The 15346-nt window shown below is 46.0% G+C and overlaps 1 protein-coding gene across 1 annotated transcript in view; it reads right to left on the bottom strand.

Moving 5' to 3' along the window:
* The window catches only part of LOC134958858 (extracellular calcium-sensing receptor-like), a 46165-nt gene that overhangs the window by 19005 nt on the left and 11814 nt on the right, over positions 1–15346 (bottom strand). Inside the window, exons 2-3 of the mRNA XM_063941564.1 lie at positions 10471–11304; positions 5108–5335 (exon numbers count right to left, since the gene is read on the bottom strand). Of these exons, the coding sequence (XP_063797634.1) occupies positions 5108–5335; positions 10471–11304 (1062 nt within the window). The remainder of the gene's footprint in view (positions 1–5107; positions 5336–10470; positions 11305–15346) is intronic.

The raw sequence follows: 15346 nt of genomic DNA, 5'->3' as shown, positions 1-15346 counted from the left end.
TGTGTCCCTGTTTATGACAAGAATAACAAGTAACCACACTTGACTTACCCACAGGGTTTGGTGATACAAACAAAGGCTGCCTTGTGGTCAGGGCCTGTATACTTACGGCCATTAACTTATCACTTTGTTGTTCCCTGTGTCTGGTGATGTTCCTATCGTGATCAATAGCAGCCTCTCTCAAAGTAGCCACAGACAGACCTCGCCAACATGGTTGTGTGGTCTGTACCCTAGTCTTTAATGATTCTTTTAAACCATCCATCAGTACCGATACTGCTACTTCTCGATGGTTTATGTTTGTTTTAATGTCCTCTATGCCTGTGTATTTTGCCATTTCTGATAATGCTCTGTGAAAATACTCTGCAGCTGTCTCTGACTCCTTCTGTTTAATGGAGAATATCTTGTTCCATCTGACTACCGCTGGGAAATACTCTTTTAACTGTAAGTTTATTCTTTTTACATTGTCTTTGTTGTACACATCTGTAAGAGGTACATCCTGATCTAATCCGCAATCAGCTAAAAATTGAGTTGCGTCAACATTGGAGGGTAAACATGCTCTCAGCAATATCTGCCAGTCTTTATTGTTGGGCTCTACAGTGTTACCTAAGTCTCTGATGTATTTTTGACTGGCAACTAAGTCTTTTCTAGGGTCAGGGAATTCAGACACTATGGTCCTTAATTCCATTCTGGAAAATGGGCTATACATGGCAATGTTCCTCACAGGGGTGACCCCTGATGTGTCAGTTTTCCCATTTGGAACAGCTATTACCCTAACAGGAGTAACTCTAACAACATCACTCTGTGTGGGTTCTACAGCCTGTGGTGAAATGGCTTCAGCATAGTGTATGGTGCCGTACTTACCTGTAGATACGACCTCACCTATCCCTCCGCTAGGGGCCTTTGTTACTAATCTTGGGGGTGGAGCTGTGCCTACTGTGGTCTCTGCTATGGTGGCTGCTAGAGAGAGCGCTGAAATTGTTGCCGATTCGTCTTCTTGATCACACTCCTGAGGAAAGTTCAAAACAGGGTACAACTTGCACGGGTTAATACTTGCGTTGGTTAATTGGTTAACATTATCTTTAACATTTATACAGTTGCTAAGTGTTTGTGTGTTACACCTTAGTGCGTCATTCTCCGCAACCAATTTCTCTCCCGATATGTATGGTGGCGGTGGGGCCGTGGCTATCAGTTTTCTGATTGAGCCAGATCCCGCCGCCTGAGCCAATCCTCTCTGTATGTCACCTTCCTGTTGCCACAACTGCAAATAATCGTAATGTTTGATTCGTCTCTTTGTTGATTTAATGAGACATATCCTTCTTCTTAAATTCGTTAACACTTCTGTGCTGAAGCTACCTACTCTTGGGAATTTCTCCCCGTCATGTACTGTCATTCTCTCCCATTCATCACATAAAGCTTCTGTGTGACTTCCGTATTTCTCACACATTACATACCTTGCCGACCCAATTGGTCGGTTCACTGAATCAACCCGAACCGAGGTTGATCGCCCCCTACCTGAACAAGTGGCCCCCATAGTTCGAAGGTGTTGCTTTATTTAACCAACCCTTACGCAAACCAAATGTCCAAAATAGGCTGACGGTGGCGGTTTACCGAGTACCCCACTCACTCGCCCACGCCGACCAATACGACCTGATCACACCGATATGGTGCTGGCGTACTCGACCTAGGGCCCCTGCGACCTGAACCTCTATTTACTGGAACCTTTGAGGGTGCTCCGAAGAACACTTACTCTTTCCAGTAACTATTGGTTGCTGGATAGTTCCTGAGTGAGCAGCGAACTTCCCTTAAAATAAAAAAAAAGTTACACAAATCACGTTAGAATGTACAAATAGCGTTTATGACCTTCGTACACAAATAGTACCGGTCAGGTTTACTAATGCACACAATTACGTGCGGTACAATCGTTTAGTACACAAGCAACTAATCTTATGTACTGAGCGACCAGTGGAATCGAAAATTTCGGCTGCGAATTCCTTCAGCCAGAGCTTATATGGCCTATATGGGTGTTGCACCAACCCTTTCTTGGTGTTGTGCCTGTGGACTGTATAGCGGACTTCCTTGTCTGCTGTACCTGAACCTGCTGGTCTGTTATGACCTCCTGGTCTGTTACAGTATGACCTCCTGGTCTGCTACACTCTAATGCTCAAATTGTATGTTTTAACCAGGGATGCCTCCCTAGCCACCATGTACGTCACTTACACGCATGTACCTCACGAGAACTCGACTTTTCTTGTGGTTCAACCTGTAAAATTGTATACAACACACTCACTCACCACATGTACACTTTTGTTTCTATTTCTATTTCTGCGCAGAAATTTCTCTTTAGACCAGATGTGTTACAAATTAGGAGAAGGGTCTATTAATTTAAATTTGGAATTAAAAAAAAATTTTTGCGCGATTTATCGCCTGGCGTTATTTACCGCGTGGCGCTACTTATCGCGTTGAGAGGAGAGAAAAAAAACTTGTGATTTGAGTTACGTGGGCGTACCCGTACGCTCCGTTGCGTAATATACGCTGCGTGCGTCGGCCCTTGGATTGCGTACGCAAGTCTCAGTCTTTTGTTAGAGACACGTGTACGCAAAGCAAAGATCCACCGTAACACAATTTATACGTTTATCAACTATAGAACTGGCAAACAGGAGAGTGACATACGAAAATACACCAATGAAAAGGAAATGCTGATATATATGTGTGCGTGCGTGTGTACGCAAGACAGAAAAAAATAAACAGTTTTAAAAAGACACTATTGTTTTGTTCTTACCTCCGGTTCCCGGATTCCTTCAGCACCCTTTACTAAGAGAAGCAGACGCTTATCCAAACAGCACTACGAGGAATATGATCTCCCGCCCTTTGCTGCTGGATAATGTCTGCTGAAATTACCTAGTGTAGATATGTGAAGGACGGGCGAGCCGCCAATTGATAAAGCTAAATATTTATCGTATATAATACCCTTTATGAGGTCCAAGAACACTGTACGCTATTTATGTATGAAGTACCGTAAGGGTACGCTAGTTGCGTAACAATCGCTTTGCCGTGATCGAGACGCTCAAGCGTCACGTTCACTCACGGCCAAGAGATCACAGGCAGGCACGTTATTGGCTGTTAACAAACGTAATGATTCGCTATAGCGTAGCGAACGCTCGGGACCACAAGGAGATCACCAGCGGCGCTGACGCTCACTATATTAAACCTTTGTATCTAAACCATAAACAGTGTATTGTGCAGTAAAACCTTAGTGTAATGTTAGAGAGTAAATGCAACACAGTATAACCTTATTACCTTAAAAGCTGTTCGAGCGTCACCGACGCTCTGAGAATACTTAATACTATAAGAAACACACAGATACCGTGCTCAGGGTCCAACGCCTAAAATATATATTATGAATGCTATACTTGCAAAAGAGTTAAACACAATACAAGTCATACACTACAATATAACATAGACTACCTAACCATATAACTACACAGGAAATACAATACAATTCAATTTAAAGGAAAATGAGAGAGAAAGGGAAGGAGAGAGAGAGAGAGAGAGAGAATGAGAGAGATTGGCCCACAATAACAAGAAGATCAATATAGTTGCGGAGAAACACTTACGCACAAGGGGAAACGATCGCATGCGCCTCGATATCCAGCTCCCGATTATCAGCAATGAGAACCGTTGAAGAGAGTGAACTGGATATGGGCCCTCATTCCGAGTTGATCGGTCGCAAGGCGATTTTAGCAGAGTTACACACGCTAAGCCGCCGCCTACTGGGAGTGAATCTTAGCTTCTTAAAATTGCGACCGATGTATTCGCAATATTGCGATTACTAACTACTTAGCAGTTTCAGAGTAGCTCCAGACTTACTCTGCCTGTGCGATCATTTCAGTGCTTGTCGTTCCTGGTTGACGTCACAAACACACCCAGCGTTCGCCCAGGCACTCCCACCGTTTCCCCGGCCACTCCTGCGTTTTTTCCGGAAACGGTAGCGTTTTCAGCCACACGCCCCTGAAACGCCGTGTTTCCGCCCAGTAACACCCATTTCCTGTCAATCACATTACGATCGCCGGAGCGAAGAAAAAGCCGTGAGTAAAAATACTTTCATCATAGTAAAGTTACTTGGCGCAGTCGCAGTGCGAACATTGCGCATGCGTACTAAGCGGATTTTCACTGCGATGCGATGAAAAATACCGAGCGAACAACTCGGAATGAGGGCGATGGTCGGCCTGCCTATTTATGCCCCACACACAATGCAATTCAATGGTCCCTACAATCTTATTGTTCATTGGACACAGGAATTCGGCTTCGCACTATAACAAAAGGTCATAGGTTGATTCATACAGGTGGGTTGTGACTGTTTCCAACTGTTCAGGTGGGTGGGATACTGAGTTTCCCGCCGCATGACTAAATAAGAACAAATAATAGTAAATGGACATAAACTTCTTATGTCCATAACTATTCGCACGAGCGATTAATCTGCTCCAAACCAACACCGGAATATTGCTATTTAAATACTCTTCCGATGGGTACCAAACACCACTGTATGACCCCTGTTAGACCCTTCGTACAATACAAAGAGGGATCCCTCTGTTCAGGAACATGCTATGTTAACTAAACTTTCAGAATCTATCAAAGGGACCATGATCTACAAAATACATTATTACTGAAAATATGTAACGATTGAGTCGCACGCTACGATCACATAAACTCTACCGTAAATACGCATAACTTGCGCCTGCGGGTGCCCGCGACTGTGAGTATGCATACGCACGGGAGAGCGTACGCATGCGCAGCACGGACCTGTGTGAGGTGCAAATATGGTAGTGTGCATAGAGATATTTTTCTGACTTTGACAATATAAATACCACCTGTACCTTCTCTAAACAGGGTTCCATCATTCCCAGATATGGCCTGACAGCAGCAGAATGTAAGACACTAGCAGTGATGCAGGTAGACATAGGTGCAAGTGCAGGTTTTTCAGGCCAGCACAACTATCCTGATTCTGCTGGAACAGTCATGATCATAGAAACTGCCCTACACAGGCAGGCTGCCAAGCAATACAGTAAATCTGTAATATAATGCACTCACACCTATATAAGCATCAACATACCTGTGTATACTTTGCTCCCCATGATATTACTTTATCACTTAAGACCAGCTTTTCTCCGTTCGGGCCCCAGTCATCAAAGGTCCCAACTTTCACAAGCTCTCCTCTCAGATCCTCAGAAACTTGCCAGTTTAAAACATCATAGAGTCCTTTCAGCTCTCCCTTCTCATCAAACGCCACAATCTCGCCTCCGGAATTCAGGAACTTCACTCTTTTTACATAACGGAAAAGCTTGAAGAAAAATGAGGTAAATGTGGTGATGCTACAGTGTGGCAGATAAATGGCCGATAAGTAGCTATATTTTTTAAGTTATAAGGATATATTACCGGTCACTGAGGTGTTCTGTGAGTGCTCTTTATGGGCCCCAGAGTTCCAAGGTGAATTCTAATGTACATTGGTGGTCATTCCCAGTTGATCGCTAGCTGCATTTGTTCGCAGCGCAGCGATCAGGCTAAAAAACGGCAGCTCTGCGCATGCGGCACAATGCGCACGCGCGATGTACGGGCACAACGAACGATGCAGTTTTGTACAGGCTATAGCGATGCATTTCAGTTGCACTGGTTGCCGCAGAGTGATTGACATGAAGTGGGCGATCCGTTTTCAGGAAGTGTTCGGAAAAAAATGCAGGCGTGCCAGGGAAAACGCAGGCGCGGCTGGGCGAATGCTGGGCGGGTGTGTGACGTCAAATCCGGAACCGAATAGTCTGAAGTGATCGCAAGCGCTGAGTAGGTTTTGAGCTACTCTGAAACTACACAAAAATTTTTTTGTATACGCTCTGCGATACAACCGTTCGCACTTCTGCTAAGCTAAAATACACTCCCAGTGGGCGGCGGCATAGCGTTTGCATGGCTGCTAAAAACTGCTAGCGAGCGATCAACTCGGAATGACCCCAATTATTCCTTGTACTACACAAGTTTTCCTGACGTACACAGGGGAGATGTATCAAAGCTTGGAGTAAGATAAAGTGGAGAGCGATAAAGTATCAGTCAATAAGCTCTTGTCATTTTTTAGACTCTAGCATGGGAGTTAGGAGCTGATAAGCTGGTATTTTATCTCTCTCCAATCTTTGATCGAGCTCACAAAGTGGTAATGGGGGTAATTCCAAGTTGATCGCAGCAGGAATTTTGTTAGCAGTTGGGCAAAACCATGGCCCTCATTCCGAGTTGTTCGCTCGCAAGCTGCTTTTAGCAGCTTTGCACACGCTAAGCCGCCGCCTACTGGGAGTGAATCTTAGCTTATCAAAATTGCGGACAAAAGATTCGCAATATTGCGAAAAGACTTCTCTGTGCAGTTTCTGAGTAGCTCGAGACTTACTCTTCCAGTGCGATCAGTTCAGTGCTTGTCGTTCCTGGTTTGACGTCACAAACACACCCAGCGTTCGCCCAGACACTCCCCCGTTTCTCCAGCCACTCCCGCGTTTTTCCCAGAAACGGTAGCGTTTTTTCACACACACCCATAAAACGGCCAGTTTCCGCCCAGAAACACCCACTTCCTGTCAATCACATTACGACCACCAGAACGAAGAAAAAACCTCGTAATGCCGTGAGGAAAATACCTAACTGCATAGCAAATTTACTTGGCGCAGTCGCACTGCGGACATTGCGCATGCGCATTAGCGACTAATCGCTCCGTTGCGGAAAAACATAACGAGCGAACAACTCGGAATGACCCCCCATGTGCACTGCAGGTGGGGCAGATGTAACATGTGCAGAGAGAATTAGATTTGGGTGGGTAATTTTGTTTCTGTGCAGGGTAAATACTGTCTGCTTTATTTTTACACTGCAAATTAGATTGCAGATTGAACACACCACACCCAAATCTAACTCTCTCTGCACATGTTATATCTGCCTCCCCTGCAGTGCTCATGGTTTTGCCCAATTGCAAACAAAATTCCTGCTGCGATCAACTTGGAATTACCCCCAATATTAGAACTTACTGATTATGAGCAGAGACATGAGAAATGAACATTAGTAATATTATTAATATAGTAAGTCCACCTTACTTGTAACATGCTGCCACTATCAGTATGGAAAGAGGTGCTATCATAAACCTCTAGACACATCTTAAGGTTGATCTCTCTGAGCTATGGAATGGAACACGGTAACTTCCCCTAATCTATTTCACTCCCTCGCCTGCGGTGGCCATAGTCACTATGCACAACAGATTGGCCAGGCTCGCACCCTCTCTAAGACACGGAGCAACTTCTCCAGCTGGAGTACACACATTGGCCAAACGCAGAGACCTATGATTAAGAACTAGTCTCTAAGCTATCTCCTCTACTTCATACATCATAAGCTGCTCGCAGTTTCCGAGAGTAGATTCAAGACAATGGGGTCTATGCACTAAGCCAACCAATCATCTCCTGACTGTCATTTTTCCAACCCATCCTGTAACATGTCAGTTAGGAGCTGGTTGGTTGGTACTTTATCTCCATCCACTTTACCTCCATCCAAGACATAGTAAATAGACCCCTATGTTCCTTATATATCCCCCTACCCAAGGCCTGGAGTGGAGCATAACCAGGAATATGAAGCATATTGGAGATCTTTCCAGAGTGGTGGGAGAACCATAACTACTACCTAAACTGAGGGAACTCAAGGAGCATAGGGCACAGCTACTTCCAACCATCACTTGTGTGACAGAATCTACTGACTAAGGTCTATTCAGCTATTGTTCTTAAACAGGGCCAGGTGTGATGTTTTATGCTGGACCAGTCACTAGACACTAATAACAGGAAACTGGGAGCAGTTGGAGCCCTCTGAGGTCACAAATGACTAAAATAGGGAGTGACTGGCTATCTTCCCCCATCACCAAGGGATTAATTGCATCAAGATCCCATTGTTCTCCCCTAGGACTGAGTCAGACACTGGGGCATGAGAACAGCAGGGGGGGTCTCTGCATGACTCATCTCTTTTACAGACCCTCATTGAGCTCTACCAATCAGGGAGGACCTTTCCTTAAAACCACCCTTGGCAGGAGGGACTTTGGTGGTGGAAATTGGAATGTTGTTTAAAAAGGGAAGGCAAGAGATCTCCAGGGTGTGAGTTTGGCTTCTAAAAGCTACTAGTCCCGGAGTCTCAGCTCCTGCTAGTGTGCTGAGGATTTGGCCTGGGAGCATTGTGGCCACTGGATTACCAACTGTTCTCCGGATTTGCAGACTTGTTGGCTCTGCTGTATGAACACTGCTTCAAACTCCTGTGATCCTCCACAATTATACTACATCCGGACAAGAGCATGTGGAAAAGTGCTGGGAAGTCTGACGGTAAACTGCTGTTTATTGGGCCCTGTTGTTCTGGGGTTAATTTCAAATGTGTTTATCTTATAGTTGATTTAGAGAGCTTGTACTAAGTAAATCTCTAATAAATATATGGTTATATCTTCATGTCTCCTGTCTGAGTGACCTGACCCAGATGTCCTGGAGTACACTCTGAGTTTATGCTCTAATACTCCTGATCTTTACAACTTGTAATATGGAATCATAAATGGAAACATTGCTACAAATACAAAGCCTTAATGATGTAATGGGCCACACATTCTGTGCTATATCACTAATATTTTACAATTAAGGACATCATTCTGAGTCAGACACAGTCATGGCGTCCTTGCATCAATATTCCGATGCTGCTACATAGTCCTTCCCTGGTATACAGCCATGTGACTGAATATGCAAGGACTGTGATGCCCACTGTCAGTGTCTATAGATGCTGCATTACCATCTGGCAGGTACAGTTTCACTGCCCGAGTATGGCCTCCTATGTGAGCAGTTTAGCGTTCAACCGCTTTCTACGTCACGCCTTTTACTGGCTGCTCCCCTGTTACCTCCCAGCCACCGTCCAGGACCGCCCCTCACAATTCTGCTACCATGCGTCCAAATCTGTACGTACAAAAATCAGGATTCATGCGTGGTGAGATCATGACCCATGCGCCCCTACCCTCCTACTCAGAGAATCTGGCCCAAAGTGTCCTCATGACCAATAAAGTAAAATAGACCTAAAGTTACTGTTGTTTAGTACTGAAGTTATAAATATGAGGAAACATAAAAAAACATATTTTATTCAGCTAAATAAAATGACCTAAAGGGACGTTACTGCTGTATAAAATTTATGTAGGTAAAATTTAAAAGAAAGCAATTTAAAACCTGCCCATAAGTGAAACGTGTATATGACTGAGCGATAGGGGAAGAGGCCATGGAAAGGCCATAGTATATTGCTGTGTGAAGAAGTGGTATTTCATCTTTGTAATACCGCATTCAGATCGCAAATGCCGGATCCCACTCGGTAAGAGAAACGTGTCTTTATCGTGTGGGATCCGGCATTTGCTCCGCTATGGTGGCTTTCCGACCCGGCAATATACCGGGTCGGTTGCCATAGCAGCGGGGGGGGGGGGGTGCAGCAGCATCAGGGGCGGGGGAGGAGGCAGCGCTGGGAGATAAGCTCATCTCCTGCGCCGCCTCTCCCTATGCTGTGAATGGGAGCCGTGTCGCATCGACGCGGCTCCCATTCACACTGCGCCTGACCCAGTATTCAACCCGGGTATAACCCTTCATTTATACCCGGTTAAATTACCGGGTCAGGCGACCCGCTAATTCGGCGAAAGTGCTTTCACATCGCTCACTGACCTGTTTCGTCACGGCAATATGCCGTGTCGATACCGGGTTATTTGTGCGATGTGAAAGGGGTATAAGGGTGCCCACACACAGCACAATATAGCTGCCGATCCGACGAATTGGAACAATATAGCAGCTATATCGTTCCGTATGTGGGCATGATGTCGTCCACTGCGCGCACCCGTGGCGTCATCCGCCTGCATTTGGTGGACAGTACCATGCAGCGCTATGCATAGGAAGGCCGGCATAGCGGCCGGTCGGGTACCGGATCACCCCGTGTGTTAGGACCGCCTGATATATCGGCCCTCGAAGGCTCCGTCGCTTCGTGTGTGGGCACCCTAAAGGGCCCTACACACTTGCCGATGCATTCGATGAGTGATCTGAATGATGATCGATCATCTTTCAAATTGACTTGCATTGCAGAGAGACGGAGAACCAACAATGAACGACCGCGGGGCTGTGCATCCTTCATCGTTGGTGCATACACACTGAGCGACATGAACGATTTCTTGTTCATTACTGAACGAGATCGTTCATATCGCCCGCACACATCAGCAAGTGTGTAGGGCCCTTAAGTTTACACCTACTTTCAGTCGGTTCATCTTCATGCAAAGAATCATTGACACACACATAAAGACAGGCAAGTATTGTGGCTAAAGTTGTCTTAGGCACCTTCAGAACTGCATATTTCTGCCCTTCAGCCATTTATATTACATGTTGCTAAATAATATATTTGTATCTGGGTATTTCTATGTTGTACCTGCCATGGCTGATAATTCTCAATGTCTGTACACGATCCATTAAAAAATGGTCCTTTCCCAGGTTGACAAGACATCATGTTGTGTATGGCGTGTGCTACTGCGTACACGGAGTTATACACGGACACGGCTAGCCGAAAGTTGCTTGTGTCATACACAGAGCTGCCCAATCTGATTAATTCTTCTTTGCCTGTGCAAAACGTAGCATTGATTCCATAGAGCGACGCGTTGCCAACAACACTTTTCGGCCACTTGCATGGAAAGACATGCTCCCAAAATTCCTTCATAAATATATCATTGGGATACTTGGAGGGATATATACTGTACAGGAAATCTCGGAAACCAGGGATATTTGAACTGTATTTGGCAAGACCGATGGTCCCATTCAATGTGCTCCATAGTGTTTTTTGGGTAAAAACAGCGGAAGGCAGCCAACTTCCCACCGCAATCCAAATTTTCCCAACTATCTGGTTATCGGTAACCTCCTGCAGGAGAGCTATAAGCTCGGTTGCATAGGCATACAGCACAATTACGTTGGTCTTGGTTTTGTGCATAGCGTTGATAATGCCATCCAGGCTGTCTTTGCTGGGCGGCACCGAGAGGGTTTTGGCAAAGGCAACACATAGGCCGTTCTTAGCCATCTCAAGCTTTAGCTTCTGGCTGCCTTGGTCCCCGTAGTCGTTATTGGAAGACACTATGCCAACCCACGACCAGTTGAAGTGCTTGATCATCTGGACCACAGCGATGGGTTGAGAGTCTACGGTGCCCACTGTCCGTACAAAAGAAGGGAACTGGGTCTTGTCAGCCAGAGTGGGGAGAGCGGAGGCATAACTGATCTGCAAAGAGAAAATAGGATTTTAATACCTACCGGTAAATCCTTTTCTCTTAGTCCGTAGAGGATGCTGGGGACTCCGTAAGGACCATGGGGTATAGACGGGATCCGCAGGAGACATGGGCTCACTATAAGACTTTTACTGGGTGTGAACTGGCTCCTCCCTCTATGCCCCTCCTCCAGACCTCAGTTAGAAACTGTGCCCAGGGAGACGGACATTTTGAGGAAAACATTTGTTTAAACACGGTGAGTGTCATACCAGCTCATACCACGAACATACCACAGAACGTGGCATTCAAAAGAATACCATCCAACGGCATGAAAAATACACAGCCACATGCTGAGAGAATATGCAACACAACCAGTGTATCAACACAACCAATAAAAAGACACCGCCTGCCATGGCATGCACAACATCAGCAACCGCCTGACAGAAGAGAAACACAGAGAGAGAGGTTTGTGGGAACCGCAGCGGTCTATTAATGGTTTTTGTATGAATAGAAATCTGGATAATGTCCTCTGAGAAACTGAAATTTCTATTCTAGAATTACTTCGGATTAAGGTAACTGTACATATGAAAAAACAGATACTGTGTCTTTTTCAGGTGCACTCAATTTTGTTACCATTCAGTGGTGCTCCCATGAGTCAAAAAAGTATCGGAAAGAGATACCAAATAAAGAGACATGGAAAGAAAGTAGACTCTTGTTTGGGAGCACTCAACCTCAGATGGACTAAAGTATATCAATGTCTTATACTGATAAAATCGTGTATTTAATAATTTCTTAATAAAATATGTAGAATTATCGGAGTTAAATTGGTATGTGATTCAAGGCTATTAAGCAAAAATATTTATATAGATTAGAGTAGATATTTAGCAAAAAATAAGATTTTAAACCTACCGGTAAATCTTTTTCTCCTAGTCCGTAGAGGATGCTGGGGACTCCGTAAGGACCATGGGGATAGACGGCTCCGCAGGAGACATGGGCACTAAGAAAGAACTTTAGGTATGGGTGTGCACTGGCTCCTCCCTCTATGCCCCTCCTCCAGACCTCAGTTAGAGAAACTGTGCCCAGAGGAGACGGACAGTACGAGGAAAGGATTTTTATTAATCCAAGGGCAAGATTCATAGCAGCCACACCAATCACACCGTATAACTTGGGATATACGAACCAGTTAACAGTATGAAACAACACAGCATCAGTCCAAAACTGATGAAAACTGTAACATAACCCTTATGTAAGCAAAACTATATACAAGTCTTGCAGAAGTAGTCCGCACTTGGGACCGGCGCCCAGCATCCTCTACGGACTAGGAGAAAAAGATTTGCCGGTAGGTTTAAAATCTTATTTTCTCTTACGTACTAGAGGATGCTGGGGACTCCGTAAGGACCATGGGGATTATACCAAAGCTCCCAAACGGGCGGGAGAGTGCGAATGACTCTGCAGCACCGACTGAGCAAATAGGAGGTCCTCACCAGCCAGGGTATCAAACTTGTAGAACTTTGCAAAGGTGTTTGAGCCCAAGTAGCAACTCGGCACAATTGCAATGCCGAGACCCCTCGGGCAGCCGCCCAAGAAGAGCCCACCTACCTAGTGGAATGGGCCTTAACTGATTTTGGTAACGGCAATCCAGCCATTGAATGAGCCTGCTGAATCGTGTTACAGATCCAGCGAGCAATAGTCTGCTTTGAAGTAGGAGCGCCTACCTTGTTGGCTGCATACAAGACAAACAGTGCTTCTGTTTTTCTAACTCTAGCCGTTCTGGCTACGTAAATCTTCAAAGCCCTGACCACATCAAGGGAGTCGGAATCCTCCAAGTCACGTGTAGCCACAGGCACCACAATAGGTTGGTTCATATGAAACGATGAAACCACCATTGGCAAGAATTGAGGACAGGTCCGCAATTCCGCTCTATCCATATGGAAAACCAGATAGGGGCTTTTATGAGATAAAGCCGCCAATTCCGACACTCGCCTAGCCAAAGCCAAGGGTAACAACATGACCACTTTCCAAGTGAAATATTTTAATTCCACTGTTTTAAGTGGTTCAAACCAGTGCGACTTAAGGAAGCTCAACACCACGTTAAGGTCAAAAGGCGCCACCGGAGGTATAAAAGGAGGCTGAATGTGCAGCACTCCCTTCACAAAAGTCTGTACTTCTGGGAGAGAAGCTAATTCCTTCTGAAAAAAATGTATAGGGCCGAAATCTGAACCTAATTCACTCCAGTTTGTAGGAAGTGAAGGAAACGGCCCAGATGGAATTCTTCCGTAGGAGCATTCCTGGCCTCACACCAAGAAACATACTTCCGCCATATACGGTGATAATGTTTAGCTGTCACGTCCTTCCTAGCCTTTATCAGAGTAGGAATGACCTCATCCGGAATGCCCTTTTCCGCTAGGATCCGGCGTTCAACCGCCATGCCGTCAAACGCAGCCGCGGTAAGTCTTCGAACAGACAGGGCCCCTGTTGTAACAGGTCCTGTCTTAGAGGAAGGGGCCACGGCTCTTCTGTGAGCATTTCCTGCAGATCCGAATACCAGGCCCTTCGTGGCCAATCAGGAACAATGAGAATTGTCTGTACTCCTCTTTTCCTTATTATTCTCAACACCTTGGGGATGAGAAGAAGAGGAGGAAACACATAGACCGACTGGAACACCCACGGTGTCACTACGGTGTCCACCGCCACCGCCTGAGGGTCTCTTGACCTGGCGCAATACCTCTGTAGTTTTTTGTTTAGGCGGGACGCCATCATGTCTATCTGGGGCAGGCCCCACTGACTTGCAATCTGTGCGAAGACTTCCTGATGAAGTCCCCACTCTCCTGGATGTAGATCGTTTCTGCTGAGGTAGTCTGCTTCCCAGTTGTCCACTCCCGGAATGAACACTGCTGACAGTGCGCCCACATGATGTTCCGCCCAGCGAAGAATCCTGGTGGCTTCTGCCATTGCCATTCTGCTCCTTGTGCCACCTTGGCGGTTTACATGAGCTATTGCGGTGATGTTGTCTGACTGGATCAGAACCGGTAGGTCGCGAAGCAAAGTCTCCGCTTGACGAAGGGCGTTGTATATGGCCCTTAGTTCCAGGACGTTGATGTGAAGACAAGTTTCTTGACTTGACCAAAGACCTTGGAAGCTTCTTCCCTGTGTGACTGCTCCCCAACCTCGGAGGCTCGCGTCCGTGGTCACGAGAACCCAGTCCTGAATGCCGAATCTGCGACCCTCCAGAAGGTGAGCACTCTGCAGCCACCACAGGAAAGCTACCCTGGCCCTGGGGGACAGGGTGATCAACCGATGAATCTGTAGATGTGACCCGGATCACTTGTCCAGTAGGTCGCATTGGAAAGTCCTCGCATGGAATCTGCCGAAAGGGATGGCCTCGTAAGATGCCACCATCTTTCCCAGGACTCGAGTGCAGTGATGCACCGACACCTGTTTTGGCTTCAATAGGTCCCTGACCAGAGTCATGAGTTCCTGGGCCTTTTCTATTGGAAGATAAACCCTTTTCTGGTCCGTATCCAGAATCATGCCTAAGAAGGTCAAACGAGTCGTAGGAACTTACTGTGACTTCGGAATATTGAGAATCCAGCCGTGTTGCTGTAACACCTTCAGTGAAAGTGACACGCTGCTCAACAACTGCTCTCGTGATCTCGCTTTTATCAGGAGATCGTCCAAGTATGGGATAATTGTGACACCCTGCTTGCGCAGGAGCACCATCATTTCCGCCATTACCTTGGTGAAAATCCTCTGGACCGTGGAAAGCCCAAACGGCAACATCTGAAATTGGTAATGACAATCCTGTACCTCAAATCTCAGGTACGCCTGATGAGGTGGATATATGGGAACATGAAGGTATGCATCCTTTATGTCCAGGGATACCATAAAATTCCCCCCTTCTAGGCTGGCGATGACCGCTCTGAGCGATTCCATCTTGAACTTGAACCTTTTTAAGTATAGGTTCAAGGATTTTAAATTTAAAATGGGTCTGACCGAACCGTCCGGTTTCGGGACTACAAATAGGGATGAGTAATACCCCCTCCCTTGTTGAAGCAG

Source organism: Pseudophryne corroboree, chromosome 9 (assembly GCF_028390025.1).
Source record: "Pseudophryne corroboree isolate aPseCor3 chromosome 9, aPseCor3.hap2, whole genome shotgun sequence".
Classification (NCBI taxonomy): Eukaryota; Metazoa; Chordata; class Amphibia; order Anura; family Myobatrachidae; genus Pseudophryne; species Pseudophryne corroboree.
Note: the sequence above shows the minus strand (reverse complement) of the source record. Positions and strands in the feature narration are given on the sequence as shown.